We start from the raw sequence: 25,282 nt of genomic DNA on the forward strand, positions 1-25,282 counted from the left end.
CACCTTGCTGGTTACATCCTCAAAGAACTCCCAAGTTTGTCAAGCACAACTTGGTGGAATAATGGACAGTGAAGAAGATTACAAAGAGATCGTGATCAATTGGGTGAATGAACTGAAGACTGGCAGATGGAATTTAATTTGGATAAATGTGAGCTATTGCATTTTGATAAAATAATCAAAGGCAAGACTTGTACAACTAAAATTAAAGCCTTGTACAGTGTCGGAACAGAGACCAAGGGGGTTCAGAAACATAATTCTTTGAAGTTTGCATCACATATTGATAGTGTGGTTAAGAAGGCACTTAGCATGCTTGCCTTCATCGCTCAGACCTTTTTGTGTATAGGAGTTGTGCCAGTATGTTGAGGTTGTACAGGATGTTTCTGGAGTACCTCGCACAGTTCTGGTCTCTCTGTTACAGGGAGGATATTAAGCTGAAACAGGTGCAGGAGAGATTTACCAGGAATGGAGGGTTTGAGTTATAAGGAGAGGCTGGATAGGCCAGGACGCTTGCAGGAACATAGGAGGTTGAAAGGCGACCTGTAGTCACTTATAAAATCATGAGGGACATAGATAATATAAATGATAGGTGTGGGGATTTTCAAAACAAGGGGCATATTTTTTAAGGTGAGAGGAAAAAGACTTTTAAAAAGAAATGAGGGCCAATTTTTTTGGTTACTGTGGGAAATGAACTTCCAGAGGAAGTGGTGAATGCGGGTACAGTTCCAATGTCTAAATGCCTTTAGACATAAGTACTTGAGTAAAACATATTTGGAGTTATATGGGCCAAGCACAGGCAGGTGGAACTAGTTTAGGGTTTGGGTTATGGTCAGCATGAATTAATTGGATCGTAGAGCTGTATGACTCTGACTTGCCCTTATGAAACTGTGCTGCGCTAGTGAATTGAGTGTTTGGTTTTTTGTGTTTAGTTATCTCCTTTATGGTTGACTCCAGTAACCCTTCCCCACTACAGAGGTCAAACTAACAGGCCCATAATTTTCCCTATCTCCTTTTTTGGGTGTTGCATGAGCACGTTTCAAATCCACTGATACTTTTCCAGAATCTGGGGAATTTTGGAATATCATAATTGGTGCAGCAACTATCTCTGCCATCCACTTTGACACCCTACAGTATAGACAGTCAGACCCCAGGGATTTATCTGCCTCTCATCCTATCAGTTTACATAATACCTCCTCCCTACTTTTCATGATTTCACCCAGTCCCTCTGTAATAATTTATTGCCAAAAGCTACAGTTGTCTTCCTCTATGAAAACAGATTAAATAGTGGTTTAGTAGCTGTGCCATTTATAACTGCTTTCAAAAATCAATAACAGGTTGTTGGCTGGTTCGAAATTGTCCTAGATTTTGTGGATAGGTCTTTTTTCCCCTCATTAGTGGTGTTATACTCAGTACAGACCTGACAGTGTTACAAGATGTTAAATATAGATATTTTTAACAACTAGGTACTGTTTAAGATGTTTGGCCCCACATTGTGACTTGGCATTTCTGGCTCCAGAGACAGGTGAAACTTCATCAAATAATTAAAATATGGGCATTCATGTGAAATTCAAACATCTCATTGTATGTAGGTTTTTGTCCATTCTTGAACAATAGAGTTTAGAGACAGCTCTTCTCCATTTTTTGTAAAGGGCAAAAAGGAAGATTAACTCATAATTTGTGCCAACTCAAAGCCAGTAGTCCATGTTAAGTTGCTGTTGTATCTTGACAGTTTCTCAATTTCAGCCAGAATGAGCAGACTTCAGAAATTTTAGCCTCCGTCATGTCGCTGAAACTGCTTTTGGGATTATAGTTTGCTTCTGGAATAAAGGGGGTAAAGGAGAGCTATCAGCAACTATTATAGCTTTCAGTCATCAGCTGGAAATCTGCTGCAAATCATCTGCACCATTTCCAACTTGGGAGTTCATCTGAACCCCTGACTATTTGACTGCAGGTAACTTGACAACCTGTTGTGAACCCTTCACTCTACAGAACATCACTTCATCTCAAAACATCAAATGTATAATGGAAAACCTGTGTAATTATGAAATCTGTGGATACTGGAAACCTGAGATAAAAACAAAAATTTGGTGGTCTAGCAACATTGGCAGAGAGAAAAACAATTAAAGTTTTGAGTCCAGTGACCTTTTTGTCACAACAGAAAATAGCTGGTAAGGAGTGGTGTTTTTGCTGCTAATTTTGAATGCGTGGAGAGTAGAGTAAATGGGGATGGGGCCCAGAGAGACAGGGTTAGGCAAACAGGGATTGCTAATACTCTTGAGTGAGAGAAATGCTGGGTGCAGTATGAGTGAGAAGTGTAAAAAGCTGAAAACAAGTTGGCTTTGCTAGGAGCATCCAACACAAGACAGGACTGAGTTGTGTAGAAAAAGGGCCACTGAATTAGAGTAGGGTGTTTGTGTTCTGAAATACAATAGTTAAACTCCATGTTGAATCCTGAAGGCTTTGAGGTACCTAGTGGAAGATGAGGTTTTGATCTTGCAGCTTGCTGGAGCATTGAGGCGGTTTGAGGCAGAAATATTTCAACGCACATGGTCGTATGTTGAAATGGCTGGTAATTTTTATGGCCAGAATGTGGATGTTCAGCAAAGCAATCACTAGTCTGATGAAGGGTCTAGGCCCGAAACGTCAGCTTTTGTGCTCCTGAGAAGCTGCTTGGCCTGCTGTGTTCATCCAGCCTCACATTTTATTACTAGTCTGTGTTTTGTTGTTTGAGAAACTTGAAACAAGACTGGGGAAACCTGAGGTCATAATATGAAGACTGTTCTAAGTTTAGAATTATAAATTACTATCATTACCTATTCAATCTTTGTGGAGACATGCATGCGACTGAGATGTTGAGATAATTATGGATTTGAGAAAGTAGTTAACCGTATTTACTTACCTCTTAAGACTGCTACAGACCTGTTTAAATTGAAATAAATAGCACAAGCAAGAAAAATTAAATTACACAATGAAAAAGAACTTTCAAAAATAATCCTGGGTAGATATTAATACTGTAGCTTTATACCAATGGCTTGGCCTTGGAGCTTGGGTCATCTTCAGTACAGCTGGAATGCTACTGAACTTCAACCTTTGCCATATTCAGTGCACTCAAGTGTTTGTTGATGGCATGTTGAATGAATCAATTTGATCAAAGACTGGCATCAGGAGCAGACAAGATAGTTCATTTACTACTTGCTGAAGTTAGTTGCAAACACTTTAGTCATGTGCTAATTTTCTGGGCTCCAATGTCAATGAAAATGTAAAGGCTTTGTGATCTCCTAGTATATCTTTGCATTCATTGAACCAGGATTTATCACCAGCTTAATGATGGTGACAAAGCAATTACCTGTGCCACAAAATTCAGATTGTAGTTAACTACATGAGATAATGGGAACTGCAGATGCCGGAGCTCTCTGATGAAGGGTCTAGGCCCGAAACGGCAGCATTTGTGCTCCTGAGATGCTGCTTGGCCTGCTGTGTTCATCCAGCCTCACATTTTATTATCTCGTAGTTAACTACATGTTGACTGTTGGTGCTGCACTGCACATCATGGATGTAAGTGTTGATCTGCTGGATGTGTTCCCACTTAGCCACACAGTGCACTGAAGGGTGTCGTCCTCATCTACCCCTGATTAGGGTGACATCTGGAAAGCAATTCCACTGCTTTCAGTTTGTCACAGAAGTTAAGGGGTATTATAAAATTCTTATTCTCCAATTTGTGTGTTTAGATCTAGGTAGACAATATATACCAAGTTTCTCTACTTAACATGAATTTCCGTTTATTACAAATGGATACCAGCTGCAGGTAAATAATTATGAACCATCAGTATATAGCACTGCTATCTAATTCTCTTAAACTCTGTCTCACTTGTGCATGTATATTTGCACACATACTTGAGGTCTGACTTAGTGATTAAACATTTATAGCTCACTTCAAATGGTGAAGGAAAAATAAACCAGTTCTCTTAGTCCTTAAGATAACAAAGTATGAAGCTGGATGAACACAGGCTAAGCAGCATCTCAGGAGCACAAAAGCTTTTTGTGCTCCTAAGATGCTGCTTGGCCTGCTGTGTTCATCCAGCTTCACACTTTGTTATCTTGGATTCTCCAGCATCTGCAGTTCCCATTATTTCTTAGTCTTTAAACTGGTTTTTACTGTAGAGAACAGCTTCTGAGCTGGTGGAAATCTGAAATATGGAGTCTTCTCCCTCTCCTGTTCACAGATGAAGCTATTAACCTACCTGAGAACCAATCTCAGTTGTTGGCAGGCAGATCTTTGTCATCTTCATTGATCTGTGAACCAGTTTCTAGTAATCAATCAGCTGGATCTCCATTAGTATACACCTGTGTTCTAGCTGGTTTGCAAGCAACAATTCAAGTAACACTGAAATGAGCAGTTCGGTAAACTTTGTTTACTGTGTCAGATTACTTGCTTTCAAAGTAAGTAGATTCCTTTGATAATCCTCAACTTTAAAACAGTTCTTTTCATTTCAACAATTTTTAGAGAAAAAAATATAATTGTGAAGATTGAACTTTGTCTCTGAAGATTGTTTGTTTGTTTTTGGGCCCTTCTGATTTGTCATGCACAGGTGGATCAGGAACAGGTAGATCTGCGATGTGGGACAGTTGGTTTTTCCACTTTTTGTTCTTTCTCATCAAACAGACTGTTGCTGAGGACTTGGCCAAAATGGTCTATAGTTGCACTACTGAGTTGTTCTTGGTAATGGACATTGAGGTCCAACTTTCAGTAATTCTTCCAAGTAATGTAAATTTGATAAGGAAAAAACCCCTCTCATGTAGCAAGTAGTTAAGATATTAAATGCAGTGCCTGGAAGCATGATGGCAGATTGGATTGAGGTGTTTAAGAAGGATACTTCGATCGAAATGTCTGCAGGGGTATGGAGCAAAGGCTGGAGATTAGCACTTGATAGTGGAACCAATGCAGGGACAGTGGCCTGAATGATGACCTGCCATGCCATAACAATTCTGATTTCTGCTTGGGTTGAAGAATTTACAAGGATTTGCCTTTGTATCTGAGGTCTAGATGAATGCAAGATGGTCACTCTGGCTTTATTTCTAGTAAGTCTTTTTCATACAATTGAGTGACTGGCTAGGCCATTTCAGAGGGCATTTAAGAACCAGTCACATTGCAGTGGGTTTACAATGTCATGTAGGCCTAGCTGGGTAATTACATCATTTTTACTTCTCCAAAAAAATTGAACAGATGGGATTTATGATCCAACAATTTCATGGTTACCTTTTTTACTGAAGCTAGTGTTTCATTCCAATTATGTAATTAATCTAATTTCAATTGCCCAGATGCTATGGTGGGCTCATTCCCAGAGCATCAGTCCAGTCCTATCATTGGTGCATGAATTTTCATACAGAAGATAGCACAGCTGGTGCAAGCACGTGGTACTATTTCTGAATGTGATACAGAGCAAGAATTTATTTACTTCAAAGTTGTTTGATGTTTGTATGGATAGTAAATTTGTGATGCCCTTATGTCCAATCTACAAAATCATTACGCTTTCTCTTCCTTTTCTGCTCTCACCCCCAGCTCCCCACAAAATTTGGGTTGTTTTTGTCATTGATTTCTGTAAAAGCACACTAACTCATCCATATTAAAGCTGTTCTGGCTGGTCTTCAACTTTATATTCTCTGAAAGCAGAGTTCTTGGAAAAGCTCCAGCTGAGAGTATATCCTATATGCATCAAATCTCGTTTTCTAATCAAGTTGTGCTTAACCTCTTTATTTTGTTCCCTGATCCAGTAACACACAATTAATCATTTGATCTGAGTTCAAATTTGATCCTATGGCCATTTCCCCTTTAGGTATTTAACTTTGAGCCTACTGACTCCAGACTGTTTCCTATTATTTCTGGTTTCTTGTGATTTCCTGATTCCCTTCATCTCACCATTAGTGTCTGGCTTGAGATCGGGAATTTTTGTCTGGGTTTCAACCTTTCACCCCTTTTTTTAAACTAAGTTTAAAAACTATCTTTGACCAAACATTTGTCTTTTGTTCCATTAGATGTTAGATATATTTTTCAACTGATAATCCATTGTTGATATTTTTGGGATCTTTACTGTGTTAAAGGTGTTTCCTCCTTTTGTTTATTCACTGGTGGTGACCAACATTGCCCACCTCTATTTGCATGGCTGATGAGATAGATGCCTTTTGTTGAACTGCCATAGCCCATGTGGTGACTGTTTTTAGGAAGATAATTGAGTTTTGCATCTCAGCAACAAATGAATGCTCCATATCCAATTAATTTTTTTGTATGGCTGGGTGGGGGGGGGCTGGTGTGGGAGTAGCTTGCTAATGGTTGGTCCCATCTTTTGCTATGCTAGAGATAGTTTGTTCAAAGAGACTTCATAAATTGCTGCATGCATTTTGTGCATGTGCTCCACTATAAATGTGATGTGCTACCAATTATAGAGAGAAGGCTTTGAAAGTGGATGGAATACCATTCAAGTGGTTTGCTTTATTTTGAATGATGTTGAGCTTGGTGGCTGAGTGTTGGAGGTGCACTTTTCCAACACATGGAGAGTATTGCATTCCACCCCAGTGGTGGCTTGTGGATGGCATACAGGCATTGAGAGTCAGTGAATTGTTGTCGCAGAATTTCTGTCAACAGGTAATCTGCAGGAAGTTGATACTGGGATATTTGGTGGATGCTATTGATCTTTAATAATATTAAATCAGTGGGAGATGATGATTAAACTGTCATTGAGAAAGTCATTGCTAGACACTTGTACAGCATGAAAACTACTTGCCACAAAAATACCCTGAGTCTGGATGTTATCCAGGTCTTGATGAATTTGGGCATGGACTGTTTCAGTAGTAGAGCTGGGAATGGTACTGAATACCGCAACCCTCAGCGCCAACCTCCACTTTTGACCTTGTGTTGAAGGACTGATCATTAAAAATGGTTAACCCTCAGACACCAACCTGAGGAATTCCCAGTGATGTTCTGGGACTGAAATGATTGCTGCTTATTGTTACAAGCCATTCTCCCTCCTAGGGATGTCATGAACCAATAAATTCCCAATAATAGTTTGTTTCTGGTAACATGGTGCCATTTCATATACTGTATAATTTGCAGGAAGAATAAATATCTGTTTTGAATGTTTAAAACTTTGGTTGCTGTTAGAAAATTGTGTTAGCTTTATGTGGAAATCCTAATTTAGGACCCATGCTTTGGTTGGGAAGTTGAAATCCACTTCTAGAAAGTGTGTCTGTTCTGACTTAACGATGTTTAACATTTTGACTTAAATAATAAAAAATAGTAATATTGGCAGCCCCATGAATAGGACTTATCTCCCATCTCTCTATTTAACCATTAAATATTATAAAGCTGGATATGAAGAGATCCATTGTTTTCTCTATTGTCATCATTTCTGAACATGGTATGAGCTGATGTCTGTCTGTAAAGAGTTTGCAGCAAGCATAAGTAGTTGGTTTGTACAGGAAGTTGAGCTATTTAAAGTAAAACAGAGAGCCAACTTCCCTTTTATTCTTAGCAACTGTCTACTTTTATTGCGATAACAAGATTAGAGCTGCAAATGTTTTAGTTTTGTTCATGACTGATATGTAAACTTGTGCTGATGAAATTCTCGCTGCTTAGACACAAGAATTAATGCATATTGTAGATATCAAGAATTTACTAATGCTAGCTGTCATGCATGTTTCATGTATTTTCTTTTTGGCCATATGAGCTGTAGCCATCCTTATGGCTAGTCAGCATTTACTCTAGGATATCAGCCTTGTGCACTAATGAAAGACTCTGAAAAGTATTAAAAAGGAACATTTTTTAGTTGTTTTCAGAATTAAATAGGCCATAGTCCACAGAACTTCATCAATTGATCTCTTAATGTGTTTAAATAAAATTCCCTTCTATTACACCTCAGTTCACCTATTTATAGCAATGAGACCTTTTAGCTTTGAAAGTGTAGGCTGGAGAATGTGGGACTAATCACTTAGCAGAGTAATGCATAGCTTCAGTCCTTTCAGCACAATTCATCTAACTTGTTCTAAACTACATGGAAAGTCCAAAACTAGATGTCCTCATAGCGTTTTGCTGCAGATCGGGAAATTCCATGTTCAAATCTAAGTTTTTAAGAATTTTGCAGGCCACTTGGAACATAGGAAATAGCAAAATTAAATCTCTTTTTGGAAGAAGTAAAGGTATTCTGACTTACTGTTTTCAGACATGTTGTGCAGTTTTTGTTTAAGCGGCTATGAAGCCCAGAAATTCAAATGTTTTGAACATTGTCTGGACCTCACCTCTGCTTTTTGTTGGCGTCAACTTTATTTGCTCCAGATGTCTCCTTGATCTATCTCTCATTTGATCCCCTCTGAAAATTTCACTGTCCCCAAACCTCTAGTGTCCATACTGTATCCATTCTTTCATTATACATCTTTTCACTATGTTGATTTTGAAGGAACAGCAAACATTGATAGCATAGCTCATATTGATGAAGTGCTATGTATTTATTTAGCATGAAAATGGGATTGAGAAGAGCTCAGAGACTAGGAACATAACAGGAACAAAAACTTTCTGGAAAAGCTCAGGTCTGGAGTATCTGTAAAGAAAAAAATCAGTTAACGTTTTGGGTCTAGAGACCCTTCCTCAGAACGCAGGAGATTGGGAGCAGAAACGGAAAAGGTTTAATGTGTTTGGCAAAGGGAGAAATGAATTTGGTAGTAACAGCTGAACAAATGATCTCTCTAGTTCTGGTAATATGTAAGAGCATTTTGTGCTTATTGGACTTGAGGATTGAAGGGGTGGGGAGGGGGAGTTGAAGACTTAGGGAAGCTGTTAACAATAGCGAAAATGAGTTTGGAGTGCAGCATTCAGACCCTGGACAAGGCCCCTAGTTTGTTACAGTTCTAAATAAAATACACAAAACTGTTCATCTCCCGGGTGAAGAGTGATGAATTGTCTGCTTCTTTCACCCTGACTCCAGTAACAATAAAGCTTGGTTGCCTTATCCTAGTAAAACTGGTCACGCTTCTTTTGATGCAAAAACCATGCAATTCATGTGGGCTTTTGTTTTATCTCATCTGCACTCATCCAGGTATCTCTTTACAGGAATTTACTGTCCAAAACCGTAGCTGCTTTGTTCTCTACCATCCTCTTTAGAAGATGTATGTGCCCTGATAATCCCACTGGTTTTCCTGTAACTTACAATAAAACTAAACAAGCCTTACCCTTTTTTTTTGTCATTTTAAAATTGGATGAGTTTCTCTGTCTCTTTATTCCAACGTCGCCCTGTCAGGCCCTGAGGAGGAGGGCTCCCAGCATCTCTGTCCTGCTGTGCCAGTGCGCCCCCCCCCCAAAAAAAACCATGTGTTTAGTTTTTCTATCGCAGTGCAACCCATAGTGAATGGAGTCGGGGAAGTGGTTTTTCTTTTTCTGTCTTGTTTTCCAACTTTTCACAGGTCAGTTGGGCAGGAATAGACCAAGCTCAGAGCTGAAGAATCATTAAGGAGTTAACTGAGACATGCCAAGGATAGTTAAGCCAGAATAAGAGGGGGAGACTTTTTTTAAGGTTAACTAACAAAAGAAACTGCCAAATAAGATAGTTTGTCATAGGTAAGGTCAGCTGGCTGGAATGTATAAACTTTTGTGGGAAATCATCAACCTACCTACATATCAGATGACCAGTTTTGTGGGAACTGCTTCTGAGTGCAGAAACTTGAGATCCATGTTTCAGAGCTTTAGTGGCTGGAGACAGCGTGGCATTTACACAAAGCTAATAATACTTTTGAGACGTGGTTAAACTGCAGAAGAACGGACTGGATGACCACCGGGCAGGTAGTGCAAGTTTTTGCTCGCTCATTGGTTTTCTGTTTTGGAAGTTGATAATGGTGCTGGTTCCTCAAGGGAATGCAGTCAGAGCCAATCTTCTGGCACTACAATTGGCCTGAATTGTACAGGCAGGGAGGATAAGGAGCTGGCGTGTTAGTGATAGGTGGCTCATTAGTTAAAGGAACAGACAGGTTTGTGGGTTTGTTTTGCAGATATAACTCCAGAATAATATGCACCCTCCCTCATAAGAGGGTCAAATGTCACTGTATAGCTGCAAGATATTCTGAAGGGAAGGTGATGAGAGGTTGTGATACATATGGGTACCATCATTATAGGTCAGATGAAGGATGAGATTGAGTTTGGGGAGCTAAACTGACTGAAGAGTAAGACCTCCTTTGTAATCACTCGGCTAAATGCTAACAAGTGCAGAAATAAGAAAATAGAGCAGATGAATCTGTTGCCTGAGTTGGTGCAGGACTGTTTTAGATTACTGAATCACTGGGCCTGTTTCTGGGGAAGGCAAGACCTGTGCAGGCTAAAACAGAATGGACCCAGCATCCTTTTACAGTTGGTTTGCTAGTGCAGTTGGTAGGAATGTAGACTAGTTCAGCAAGTGGAGGGCACACTGTTAACCATATGGGTGCAACATACTTTAAAGGAACAAAGGCAGGAAATTATGCTAACTTTCAAGGGAATGTGATGAGGCTGATGGCTCTGAACATGGACTGTTATGGGGAAAACAGATGCAAATCTACTCGAGAACCTTAGATACATTAAAGGGCATGGATTGACATGTGGAATTTTTTTTTATTCATTCACGGAATGAGGGTGTTGGTGACATAGCAGCATTCGTTGCCCATCCATAATTGCCCAGAGGGCAATTCAGAGTCACCCACTTTGCTGTAGGTTTGGAGTCGCATGTAGGCCAGACCAGGTAAGGATGGTAGTTTCCCTCCCCTAAAGAACTCGAGTGAACCAGATCGGTTTTTCCAACAATAGATTCACAGTCATCATTAGATTCTTAATTCCAGATATTTATTGAATTCAAATTCCACCATCTTCTGTGGTGGGATTTGCACCTGGTCCCCAGAACATTATCTGGGTCTCTGGATTGACAGTCCAGCAATAATACCACTAGGCCATCGCCACCTCTGAGGATGTGATGTTGCCGTCATGGTGACATGTTTGAGGGAGGAGCAGGGTTGACAGCTTAACACTCTGGAGTGTAAATCTTCAGACAGGACAGGGGATGGTGTAAAACAAGTTTGTTTTTTTTCTTCATGGCATGTGAGTGTTACTGGTTAGGCCAGTATTTATTGCCCACCTGTAGTTGCCCAGAGGGAGGTTAAAAATCAACCACATTGCTGTGGGTCTGCAGTCACATGTATACCGCTTCAGGTAAGGATGGCAGTTTATCCTCCCTCTAAGACATTCGTGAATCAGATGGGGTTTTTCCAACAATGGTTTCACTGTCATCATTAGACTACAAATTCCAAATTTTTATTAAGTTCAAATTCTGTTTGCCATGGCTGGATTACAGTTCAGGTCCCCAGAACAGCATCTGGATCTTTGGATTAATAGTCTAGCAGTAATACAATTTAGGCCATCACCTCCCTCTGTGTGTCACATGAATACTTTAGGAGTCTGATTTTTGCAATAAGGAGGGGACAATATCTTGGAAAGATCCTGAGTTGAGGCTTTGTGGTTAGAGCGTAGGAATAAAAAGGGAACAAAAGCACTGCTGGGCATGTTTTATAGATGCCAAATAGCCAACAGGCAAGAGAGGTGCAGATATGTGAATGTTCACGGAAATGTGTAAAAACAAAAGTGAAATTATGTTCAGGGACTTCAACTTCCCCAACTGGTTGGGATTGTCATAGCCTAAAGGATTTAGAGGGTGGTTCTTAATGTATCCAGAAGAGCTTTTTATATCGACATGTAGGAAGTCCAACAAGGGATGGTGTAGCAGTGGACCTAATTTTGAGGAACGAAGCCAGGCAATTGTTAGAGATGGCAGTGGGAGAGTATTTTAGTGGAAGTGACCCCCATGCTGTATGGTTTAGGTTTGTTATGGAAAAGAAGGATGGTCTACCAAAACTGTTTTTGGATTAGGGAAGGCAGATTTTATTAAAATGGAGAAAGCCCAACAATGGAGGGAGGAGGGCTTAAATTGGAATTGACAAGAGTACAATCCCAGCTTGTTGCTCCTACATTTTCACCCTAATGAACTAGCTCTGAGTAGCTTGGCAAAGAGGATCCAGACTAGCTTTGTTATGCTAGAAATTGGAGACCAGTCCCCCATTGGTGTACCACAAGAATCAATGCTGAATCCCTTTAATGTTCATATACAACACAAACATTATCGAAGAAAATGGAGGGATGATAAGTTTGTGGATGATGCAAAAATTGGTTAGGCGGTTGACAGTGAAGAAGGCTGTGATTACAGGAGGATATAGATGGATTGATCAAATGGGTAGATCCATGGCAGATGGAATTTTACAATGGTAAATTTGTTGTGATGTGATGTTACTACTTCTAAAGTACAAGGTGGGAGATGAATGATAAGACATTTAGGAAACTCATAAGAACAAGAATCTTGGAGTTCTTGTTCATAGATCCCTGAAGGTGGCATGACAGGTTAAAAAGGTAGTCAAAAAAGCCTTATGGGACACTTGCCTATCATTTGAGGCTGAGTTTATAAGGCTGAATAAATTTGGGTCCTTTTCTTTAGGGAAGGCTAAAAATGAAAGTGAGTGTCGTGGATAGAAGTTAAAGGATCAAAAAATGAAAGGCATAATTCTGAGGTGAAAGGCAGCAGGTTTAGAGGGGATTTGAAGTGAAGTTTTCTTCCATCCAGAAGGTGATTCAAATCTGGAATGCACTGTTAAGGTGGGAAACCGCCAACTTTTAGAAAATTCTTGTGCGAGCACTTGAAAAATAACAGTCAAGGCTGTGGGCTGTGTGTTGGAAAGTGGGTCGAGTATGGATTTAGTTTTTTGATGCAAGCTTGATGGACCACAGGACCTCTCCAGTACTGCATGATTGAGATTTAGTCTCCCTACCTCCTCCCAGTTTGATGGAAACAACTTGTTTGTTCTGGAACAGTGCTTTTTGGTCAGTTTAATCATCTGCTCCAGTGGCCATCTGTTCCTTGAGCTATAATCTTACTAGAAGGGGTAGATAAAGTGTATAATATTACATCACTGTTTGTAAGTGACTTCCATATTAAATGCTCATAGTCATCAGTCAAAAACAAGCTGCTGAAGCTTTTCAAATATCACATCTCTGTGCTATTTGATATGATTTTGGCAGGACACCTCTGGCACTAACTGTATGCACTTAAAATGTTTTTTTTCAACTGCCTTTAAATCAGAGGCACTTTGCTCAACAAGGGGGAGGATACCCTTTATATTTTCTACAAAAACTTGTTCTGCAGTAATAAGAATCAGGTCATTTTAACTACTGTGCCTCTCACTTGAAAGCAATAAAGTAAGCTTCAGCTTCTGCTTCAAACCTAAGAATTAAATGAGTGAATCTCAAGTCTGAATCAGTGTTGTCTTCGTGGGACATAGTAATGTTTCTCCAACTTAACTTGAATTGTTTTAGTTCAAACTTCTCTTCCCAGATCTTTTTGTGAAATACTTTTGTTTCTCTCACTGCTCTTCCCTTCTCTTTCTCCTTCCTTCTCTCTCTTTTTCCTGAAATTTTAAATTCTATTTTTCCAGTTTTAATGTTCTGTACTAATACAACATCCATTTCCTTGTCCTTGGTTTCCACCTGTAAACCATTGGCTGCTTTTGTTTTTAAATTTTCAGGCTTTCTGATTTTTGGACAAATTCTAATCCTCCAAGTGTCTTGCTAAATCTCTTAATTGTAGGACAGAACATTTTAAGTCCACAAAAGTAACTTACCCTAAGTCCCACTTATTAAAACAGACATTGTATGAAAACGTTTCTACATCTTAACAATAAAGTTTTTGTACAAGAGTGCTTTCAAAGTGACAATTAACAGTCTTAAATTGAGACCAATCTCCAACTCTTTATGGTTTCAGGCCAATGGTTAAGCTCCCAGGTGATGGGGGAGCTAGTTTAGCCTTCCTTTGCAAACCAAGTACAGTGGGTGAATAATGAGAATTTGGAAAGGATCCCTTTCCTTGTGGATATATCTCTTGTACTTTATAAATGAGCCAATTTAACCAAGTTTTCTATTTTCTAATATGTTCAGAAATGTTACGATACAATCTTTGGATCAGGGGGGGACTTGAACCTGGGCCCCTCACTTCAGGGCTAGGGACACTGCCACTTCACAACAAGAGCCCGTTACCAGTCTGTATTGAAATAACAAAGCATGACTTTAATTGCCACATGCAAGAAAGAACTCTAACACAGTATACACGTGTTTGCTGATTAGGAGTAATGGGAGTCTAGACAAGAGTTTTTTTTACAAAAAGACTTGCAATCAGTCTGAATTATTTTCAAACAGATCATTGAACATTTGTGGCCAGTGCAGTGGAGCTCACTGATTTAGCTTTTGAAATTGGTAGCTATACAGCCACTTTGACAATTCTTACACTTGCAGATCAGTTGAGATTCTGTAGTTTTGACTCCTTGGAACTGTGACTGAATTCGGTGTTCAGGGTGAGATTATTTTGTTGTTCTGATTTCCTTTTTACCTGGCTGCTTAGTGGCTGAATTTTTAGCACCAGAGTGCAAGAGGATCATTACCTATAACATGGGTAGCTGGGAGAAAGTTCTTCAAATATGATTTTCACAGAATGATACCACTTGAACCCAGGTTAGTACCACTTCTGTCCTAGTAGACCCTTCCAATAGCACTGTGGCTGGCCATTTAACCCTTGCCCTTCTATAATCTCCAAAGGTAAAAACAGTCTGATTTACTGTTTGGTACATAATCCATAGAGGATAGCTGGCTGGTTGTTGAGCAGGTGATCATCAGCCCTAGGTATCTTTGTAGTCACGACGTCATAATTCTGTCTGCGCATTTTGTACTTAATGGATTTTGAGGCATTTGAGTGTTTGATTTTACTAATAAGCTAAAATATAATAACTGTTTTCTTGCATGTTTTTGTCAGTAATTGAATTGTTGAATGGTAATCATGAATTCTGCATGCTTTGTTTCTATTTATATTAATAATGTTTTGTTTTCATCTTCAGGGTGTCGATGTGACCAAGTTAGAAGTAGCTGGTCGGAAGGCCATTCACTTTGCAGCTGATTGTGGTCAGCTTGAGGTTCTGGAGTTCCTCATTTATATGGGAGCTGAGATTAATGTAAGAAAGATATATAAATCTATCAGAATTTTGGAAGGTGTAGGCTAAATGTTGGCCCCACCACCCTTATTTAAGCATTTCCCCCATTGCTGCTGTTTTGGGTATCTCGGGCTTATGCTTCTAAATGTTTGGTTTTCTAATGATCTTTGGATTTCACATCATTAAAAATCAATCTCTAAATCTGATTTTCTGAAAATATTTAGGTAATTTTAAATGCTTTACACATAACTAATATGAATCGTTGGATTCTACTGCCTTGACTACCCCTTTTTAACCACACTGGACATACTAACATACCTGAGCTTTATTTTGCTAAGCGATGTAGGCAAAAAAATTCTGCTTTTGGAGTAGACTGGAGCTGCTAATACTTCAAGAAAGTTTAAATTTCCAATTTCTGTTTTTACCTGGACCTTTTTGTGATTGTTACAGCATCTTGTTTTGTTGGTGCAAGTGCGTGTCACGGATTGGGCCAGCATTGTTGTCCATCCCCAAATGCACTTGAACTGAACAACTTGGCAGGCCATTTCACAGGTTGTTGGGGTTTAGAAAGATGATTCTTTTATTTGTAATGAGATTATTCCAGTAGTCTGTTTATGTTGTATTTAGTTTTATTTTGTGCAGTTTACCTCTTTGGCAACATCTTGTGAATATGTTCAGTGACTGACTTCCATGGTAAATGAAGAAAAATATAAGTTGTGGTCAGTCAGGTTTCACCTTGAGATCTGACTTATCCCTTGTTACCTGAATGATTCAATACTCAGCTCATAACAATGAGGGAAAAGTTTTTTTTTTGAGAGCAATGTATCTTCAGACTATTTTCACTGACTATGGATGCTCATTTGTTTAAAATGTTCAAGACTACCATCAAGTGATATTTGGCCACAAGGAATTGAAGTATAGGGAAAATGGATAAATCACTGGTTTTAAGATAAGTGTGGAGCTGGATGAACACAGCAGACAGAGGACAAAAGCTGACATTTCAGGCCTAGACCCTTCATCAGATGAAGGGTCTAGGCCCGAAACGTCAGCTTTTGTGCTCCTAAGATGCTGCTTGGCCTGCTGTGTTCATCCAGCCACACTTTATTATCTATGATTCTCCAGCATCTGCAGTTCCTGCTATCTCTGATACAAATCACTGGTTTTGTCCTGTTAACTTTTTTTATAACTGTTACTCACTCGAACACCAATTTAAACATTTTACATTGCCAATTTTGTTGCTGTTCTAATTTTAAATTTCAAGTTTAAGAATGTATTTGACTTTAATTTTGAACAGAAAATTACCTTATGACTGATAGTAGCAAGAACTGTGAAGACAACTTATTTTGTCCTCCAACCACACCAAAACACCAAGTAAATAATAAATGGGAGAATTCAATGGATCCCCAGTGGACATCAATGAGAACATCACTTCAAGAACCATACAAAAGAGACATCTTTGGATTTATGCAGTCTTTCGAAACTTTGCCTACGTTGACATTAACTAGATATCAATTTTTGCCAATAATTTCTCTATCCCTCCCATTTCTCTCATCTACAGGCTCCAGATAAACATGGTTACACGGCACTTCTGTCAGCAATCTACGAGGGACATGTAGACTGCGTGAAATTGCTGGTATCCAAGGTAGGTTCAGAATATTGATCTCTTGATAATTGGACTACCAAGGAAATGAGGTTGCATCCCTAATCTCCTTTTTTAGTAAAATAAAATCGGTCAGGTGGTATGATCTGTGTGCAGAAACCGATCTGTGGTACTGGCATTTTCAGTTCGAGATTTGCTCACATCCTTTGGACGATACTGTAGCTAACTAGCATATCATTTAAAATATATTTCTAGGTAAAGTTGATGAATAAGTTTTCCCCAAATCATTCACTGCTCTTTTTTTTAAATGAGGTGTCCAATGCATGTATATTATCCATTATAATTGGAAAGAAAGTTGCTGTGACTACATTGCCAAACTATTTCATGAATAAGTGCATTTGCATCATGTGGTTGGTGCTTCCTCCTGTTGAAGTCATGGGAGGGTAAATTAAAATATCAGCAAATTGCTTTAAGTAACTTTTATTTTGAGGTGGTACCTAAAATCTAAAAGTGTTATGCTGATGAAAGATTTGCCAGCACAGCTTGGCCATAGTTATTTCTCCTATAGTGCGATAGTTGTGTTCTTGTGTGACCTTGTACTATAGAAAATTGTGCGATCGGAAATCACCTGTACTTGTACAACAGAATGTTTGCGTTATCCAAACAGCATCCACTATTCATCAGTTGTGTTAGAGCCAATTTGCATTAACGAAACATGTTATAGCAGAAATGCCTGTATATCCAACATAAATAATTGTTATGGCAGATATTAATTACAAATGTAGTGGATCCAGTATTCAGAGTGCATTCCGCAAGGGAACCAGATAGCTTTAAATGATGTCCTGAAATCATTCTCAAACTTCCTCGCTATAACTATAAAGCAACAAGTCAACTGGTCACTTTCTTACACGTGGTACATAAAGTGAAAATAGGTGATCACCTGATTTAAACAAGTTGTGGTCTAATGGTGAACTCCTAGAATTTTCTCCGTATAACCACTGATCACAAGCTATGTGGCCTTTGTGCAAGAAACACTAAGCAGTCTGACAATGCTTCACTAAAAATGAAGGATGTATGAGAATCTTCTCATTTTAAACCAAAATATTTTGGGAATTCTCAGAATTTAAAAAATAAATCTACAACTTCAGTCCCATTTGATGCTTTATTTCCATCTTTTATCCAGCTGAAAACAATTGCAGCATGTTGTAATGTAAGGAGTTTGGCTTCTAATTTATATTTAAATATAAATTATTTTAAAATTTGGATTACTAGTGATAGGGGTGGGGGGTTTGGTCTGTTTGAAGAATTTCAATGATTAACTTGTCTGTAGAAATGGTGTATTTTTATTATAGCACGTGAGTTTTTGTCAGCTAATGCTAGTTTGTTTACATTGGGATAATTTTACCAGCACACAGTGAAGTGTGGTGACTGGAACCTACAAAATGTGGTTTGATCCTCATTTAGAGGGAACACCCTTAACTTAGAGCTTTTGGGTTTCAGTTTAGCAGATTTAGAAAATAGAATATTACAGCACAGTACAGGCCCTTCGGCCCTCGATGTTGTGCCGGCCTGTCGTACCGATCTGAAGCCCATCTAACCTACGCTATTCCGAATAAGTCTTGGCTGAAACTGGATGTATAAAACCGTTGCTCCTGAGGAAAGAGGATGGATTAGTTTGCTGTAAAGAGTTAACTTGAAATTTTGATATCAGAAGTGTTTGGTTAAAACAGTGAAGGCTTTATTTGGAATTAAAGTCTGAGCTCCATTGTATGAGTGTTAAAGGAAGAGGTAATCATTCTGAAGACCAGATAATTAAAGCCATAGAATAAGACAAACCTAGTTAGAGAGAAGGGAGTTCTCACTGGTGCTTGTGTACTATAAAGGATTAATGGCATTGCAGTGACTCTTTCAAAATCTTTAAATTTGTGTATCTATAAATATTTTGTTTTCTGTTATCTTAATTTCATCTATGTGAATTTCCTTATTTAGATGCTGGGTATAGTGATGGCAAATATTGATACTTCAGCAGTTGTTACAATTACAAAATTGAAACCAATGTATTTGATCCAGGAACAAGTTTTTCTCTGTAAATATCTATAAAAATTACTAACTTATAGGCCAAGTCTAACATGAGGGAGCATGCAACACAGTAAGATATTAGAAAATATGAGCAGGTAAATGACAAATTAACTTTGGGTAAATGTGAGGTGCTGCACTGGAACATTGAAATACACATCACCAAGGATCCTTAGAGCTTTTCAGAAGGACAAGGGCAGCAGATACCACCAGCTGCCAGTTCCTATCTAAGCCATTCCTCATTCTGACTTCGAAATAGTTATTTCTTCACTGCTGCTGGGTCAACCCTGGAATTCCCTCCCTAAGAGCATGTGGACTATAGCAGTTCTAAAAGGCATATCGCCATTACCTTCTCAAGGGCAACTAGGGATTGGCAAAAAATGCTGGCCCAGCCAATAAAACCCAGATCCTATGTCTCAAAAATGGAGTTAAGTCTATAAGCAAATCAGTTATGGTGTTATTGAATGGCAGAGCAAGTCATTATTCATTACCTTATGAAAATACAGGGTAGATGAGCATCAGTACCTTCTGATGAATATTTCATTCAGAACAGCATCACCGGTTTAAAAGCAATACAAAATTCAAACAAGGTACAATATTTCTTTTTAGATGTATTGTATTGTGTTTGAGATGACATTAAAGTTCAACAAAATTCTAAAGCTGCGCTTTCTAAAGTGCTGACTACAGTTGTGGTCTCCACATTATAGAAGGATGTGCACAGGTGAAATGGATTTAGATGGATGGTGGTAACTGCGGGGAAAGAACAGCAGAAGATTAAACGAACTAGGACACCTTTCTTTTTCCCCTAAACAAAGGAATGATTTAGAGGAGAACTGATGGAGGTCCTTTTAAAATTATATGTGTTGGCCTGGAGATGTAGTGAAAATGTTTTTATGGGTCAATTCACTTAATATTTCCACTAGGGAAATGAGGATAAATTTGCTTGCTTAATGTGGTTGGAATGTGAAACTTGCTACCAAAGAATGTGATTGAGGTAAATGTTGAATGTTTTCAGAAATAAACCAGGTGTGTCCATGAATTGGGAGGGGGGGAAACCTGCACAGGTATGCTAGGAGACTAAAATGAAGTAGATAGAATGGGAGGACACGAGGGTGGTGCTGCCACACACCAGCATAGCCAGGTTAGATCAATAGCACAGAAACAAATGCCGTGTTAGTTTGGCCTCCCAAGATGTGCCTAAAGCCACTGACCATACTGGTTGACCGTCACCTGTGCTATTACATTTCTATTTTAATTTTCAATATTCTGTCCGCATAGCTACAATAATACTTATCAATCCTTTCCAGACCATTCCAATGTATTATTTAATTCTAAGGGACTGCACAGCACAGTCAATCCAAATTGCTAATACAGTCTTCTCAATTGCTTAATCCCAGCTGCCAAAGTGTGTGTTCTTCTGACATACTTTTATTTCTGTGTTTATTTTGCACAACTGTCTCTGGTTTCCAATATCCAAGTGTCTTATTAGTTGTTCCACTGTTGCAGGGCTCTGGAAGGTTTGAACCAGATTCCTCTTGCTGCTGTTTAAATGGCTGCTACCAGATAATGACAATACAAAATACTGTTTACAAATAAGATATTGTATGTTCTTGATAATGTTAGAAGCTATTTTAATTTCTTTATTCTGCAAAGATTTCACATTTTGGAATAAAATCCTTTTGTTTTCAATGGGAAAATCTTGTTTGGGCCAAGATACCATACTGAGGAGTATTTTTGAATTTTAAATCTCAAACCATCAATTCATTTCATTCCCCAATTATGCACCCCTCTGAAAAGTTCTAATTATTGGACCATGTCTAAAAGAGGAAAATATAATCTCTTGTTTATTCAGGAGGTTAAGGATTGCTTTTGTAGTTAAATTGCAATTTCACAGTAATAGGTTTGCTCTAAAAGTACTGTTGGAAATATGTACATCCTGAAGCAAATTGGGTGACTCAGAATTGTAAGTAGCCAACAGTGCACCAGTGAGCTTGAGCATGTCTTCTTTCTTCAGTCCCTAATCCTTTCAGCACTTTCTATAGAATATTTGTACATTTGTTAGTCTAACAATGAAAGGAGAAACTGACTGTTTTAGGCTGTTTGCAGACAGCCATAAGGCAATGCTTTTCTGTGATAAATTGCCATTGCTTCTGAGGTTATTACTTTTATAAATGTAGCTAAAATCAAATAATCTAATCAGTGCATTTCACTTTTCACTCTCCTCTCCCCCCTACTCCTCTTCTCCCCCCACCCCCCCCCAAAAAAAACACCAATAATATTTTTACATACACACACAAAACAGTGTATTTGTGCATCAGTCCTTATTCATGGAAGGAATTCTCACCTGCAAACACTTGACTGTAATGTTTACTAGCCTCATTATAAATTGGTCTCCTGCCACACATCCACATGGTGAAACATTCACCTTCCACCTCTTCTGAACCATATGGGCTTCATGGAGTCAAAGTCAGAGTTGTACAGGATAGAAACAGACTCTTTTGGTCTAATCACCCCACACCGACCATAATTCCCAGCTAAACTAGTCCCACCTGCCAGTGTTTGGCTTGTATCCCTCTGAACATCTTATTTGTGTACTTAGCCAAATGTCTTCTAAACATGTGTAACCATACCAATGTCCACCACTTCCTCTGGCAGTTCATTCCACACAAGAACCATTGTTTGTTTTTAAAAAATTGCCCCTCATATATCTTTTACCTTTTTTAAATCTTTCTCCTCTTATCTTCAAAATGTACCCCAAGTCTTGAAATCCCCCCCACCCTAGGGGAAGGATGCATGCCACCTCACACTATGTATACCCCCATCATTTTATAAACCTTAAAGGTCAACCCTCAGTCTCCTACAGTCCAGTGGAAAAAGTCTCGGCCTCTCGTCACATTTGAACCCTCCGTTCCCAGCTACGTCCTGGTGAATCTTTTTATGACTTTTTCTCAGCATTCTGTTCATAGATTTTTTTTAAAAAAATCTAAATAGCTCGACATCAATAAAGCTGTGGGTGATGTTTTGGTGAGAGTTGATTTTGTGTATAGAGGTACCAAACTCTGTCTCTTCTCTAGAGTTCCTGGAACCCTTTCTCATTGCACTTAATTGTTTTTTTGTTTCTAAAAGCATAAATTGCAATCGCTGAGCAAAAAAAAAAGCAGTATGTAAAGTTTTTATTTGGTACTGCTGCTGATGTATTGTAAATTCAAACAAGCAAGTAGTATTGCAATTTTTGGAGATAGGTAGTGAAATGGAATAGCCTGGATATAGGAGGAAAGGAAGAAGAATATGTTGTGTTCTGCTGGTAAGTAGGAGCCATTCATTGTAAGAGTTCCTCTACTTATTAATGGGCCATGGGTGGTGTTGGTTAGATGAGTGTTTTATTGCCTTTCTTAATTGTCCTGAAGTGATGAGCTCCTTTCAGCTGCTGCAGTCTGTGATGGATAGATACACCCATTGTGGTGTTAAGAAGGCAGCTCCAAAATTTGAACCATACAACAGTGAATGAATGTTTGTTTATATATTTCCATGTCAGAATGATATCTGACTTGGAGGGATTCTAGCAGATGGTGATTCTCCCAGATATACATTGCTCTTATCTGTCTGAGGTTGTGTTTGGAATGTGCTGTGGAAGGAGTAGTGTTGATTACACCCTGCTCACACTTGTGCATTGGTTGTGGAGAGAGTGAATCTTGAAGGTGTTTGAAATGTCAGCCAAAAGGGCTGCTTCATCTTGAATTGCATCCTGGCCCTCTACTCATCCTGACAAAAGGAGTATGCCATCACACTGTGTTGACTTGTGTCTCGTAGGTGGTGGACAGCTTTTGGGGAGCCATTTACTTGTTGCAGAGGTTCTGGTTTCTGACTTGCTCCGCCTCAATGTTTGTGACTGGTCCAGTTTGGCTTTTAGTGGTAACCCCCAGGATAAGGGTTTCAGTGACAATTATGCTGTTGAACATCAAAATGAATTAGTTAGATTCTTAGATTTTTATTTGTATTGACTACACTGTCTGAGTTATTACTTGGACTACACTGTCTTAAGACAGTGGTCTTGAAGTTCAATATGAATACAAGCTTTCTAATGTATGTGCAAGGAACTATTGATACTGTGATATTCTGAAGTGCTTATGGCTAGATGGAAGCACAGTCAATGTATTGGCAAAGTTGTTTTCTTGTGATAACTATTATGTCCCCTCTAGACCACAACCTCAATCCTCGTTTCAGTGTCTGTCTGAAAATGGTGTATGTTGACCATCTGGCAGTTGTCACTCCTGCATTACATGCCATTTCTGATGACATTAGGGCAGCTGGTTATTGATTTGTTTTATTTTCAGTTATTGCTGGGGCTCAAATGGCTTGTGGCTGTTGAGGTTTGTAAGGCTTTTGGAAATCTTGCTGCATTATTGTCTGTAACCAATTCATCTACAACGTTGATTCAATTACCTTTTGAATGTTTGTTTGACATTTTATTTGAATTCATTGCTAACTGGTTCTTAACTGGTAAATAACATTTTTTTCATTGAACATTTCAGGGAATGTACTAAACCCTAGATGATATTTATTTCTGATTTTTCCAACTGTTGGAAGGTAGAGGTTGGATATGTAAATAATGAGAAAATGAATACATTTAAATGCAAGTAAAGCTTCACCTTTTGATTTAGTATCAACCTCACTGACTTGGTCTTCATACTGGCCTGATGCATGTACAGAGTGAGTTAGTTCCTACGTTTTGAGGCTTGATAGTGACATTCTAGTATGAGTCTCCCCGATTTAATGCCCCATCTCAGACCTGAATGATCCATTTTGGTATTGCACTTTTTTTGCATCTCGATCCATTTGCATTAATTATTTTGCTGACATATTTTAATGCAATCCATTTTTGTCCTTCGAAACAAGCACTGTAGCTAAATTGTTTTTCCTTACTACTTTGGTTGATGTGTACAAGGATTTCTTTTTCTGTAGAAACAGCACTTCTACTGATCACTTTCCACCCCCCCCCCCCCCCCCCAAACATTCCCTTTCTCAACCCTTATTTTTGAGGTCTAAGATTGACTGACCATCTACTACTCGATAGCTACAGCTAGAGGCTAGAGTCAGCTTTCTGTATCAAAATATATCATTCTCATGAGCTGTTGAGTAATTGTACAGAAATTGATCCACAAATCAACTTATTTTTGGCAGAGCACCACCAAATGGTCTCTAGCCCAAAATAAAGCACGAACGAAAACAGAATACTGGAAGTACAGCAAGTCTGTTATGTCTGAAAAGTAAGTGGTTATTGTTTTGGTACAGATATTCATCAGAAGCCAATAGGTTTAAAACTAGAAGTGAGATTTTTAGTTTTTAATCCGTTTAAGTTAAATATTGCAGATGCTGTATATCTAAAATCAAAGCAGAAATTGAAAGGTCATTAATCTGAAATGTTAACTTTCTTTCTCTACAGATTCTGTCAAGACCAGCTAAATATTTCCAGTATTTGTTTTCATTTCTATTAAAACTTCTATAGAAACATAAGAGCAGGATTAGGCCATTTGGCCCTTCAAGTCTGCTCTACCATTCAACATAATTTTAAAAACATTTGTGATTTTTGGCCTCAACTGCTTTCTGTGGCAGTGAATTTCACAGGCTTCCCACTCTCCAGGTGGAGAAATTTCACATCTCCGAACTAAATAGCTTCCCCTTATCCTTAAACTGATTCGTAGTTCTGCACTTGCTCGTCATCTCATACATCCTTGCTGCATTTACCTTGTCTGGCCCTGTTAAAATTTGAGATTTCCTGAACAACTCCTCCTAAAGTCTAATGAATATAGTCCTTCCCTGAGCCGGTCAGTCTTCACGTTAGTCCTGCCAGTCTAGGGATCAGTTCGGTAAGTCTGTTGTACGTGCACCATGGCCAGAATGTACCCTGTCATAAGGAGATCAAAACTGTGCACAGTACACCAAGCATGGTCTCCCCCAAAGCCCTGTACATTTGCAGCAAAAATCCCTGCTGCTGTATTTGAATCCCCTCTATAAAGGCCAACAAACCATTTTCCACCATTTTCCACCATTTATTTCCTATTACATGTGCAAGTTTACATTCAGAGGCTGACATACAAGGACGCCCTGATCTCATTGCATCCTTTATCAATCTATGCTGACTCTCTGACCTGTCATGATTTTCCAAAGTTCTGATGGTGAACCTTTAGTATGAATTCTAGTATTTTCCACCCTACCTATGTCAAACTAACTGCTCTATAATTCCTTATTTTCTCTTTACCTTGTTTCTTAAATTTTTTTTGATTGTATTTGCAACCCTTCAATCCATAGGATCTGTTCAAGTCTATAGAATTGTGAAAGATGACCACCAATGCATCCATACTTCCTAGGGCCATTCCCTTAAGTACTCTGGGATGTAGATTATTGGATGAGATTTATCAGACTTGATTCCTTTCAATTTTTTCAAACCATTTCCTTTAATACTGAGTTTTCCTTCAGTCCCTCCCTTTCATTAGACCTTGTGTTCCTTAGACATCATTTGTGTCC

The 25,282-nt window shown here is 38.7% G+C and overlaps 1 protein-coding gene across 1 annotated transcript in view; it reads left to right on the top strand.

Annotated features, from left to right (window-relative positions):
- Window positions 1-25,282, top strand: part of mtpn (myotrophin) — a 51,614-nt gene that overhangs the window by 18,065 nt on the left and 8,267 nt on the right. Inside the window, exons 2-3 of the mRNA XM_048549418.2 lie at window positions 14,989-15,102; window positions 16,640-16,723. Coding sequence (XP_048405375.1) covers window positions 14,989-15,102; window positions 16,640-16,723 — 198 coding nt within the window. The remainder of the gene's footprint in view (window positions 1-14,988; window positions 15,103-16,639; window positions 16,724-25,282) is intronic.

Source organism: Stegostoma tigrinum, chromosome 18, assembly GCF_030684315.1.
Source record: "Stegostoma tigrinum isolate sSteTig4 chromosome 18, sSteTig4.hap1, whole genome shotgun sequence".
NCBI lineage: Eukaryota > Metazoa > Chordata > Chondrichthyes > Orectolobiformes > Stegostomatidae > Stegostoma > Stegostoma tigrinum.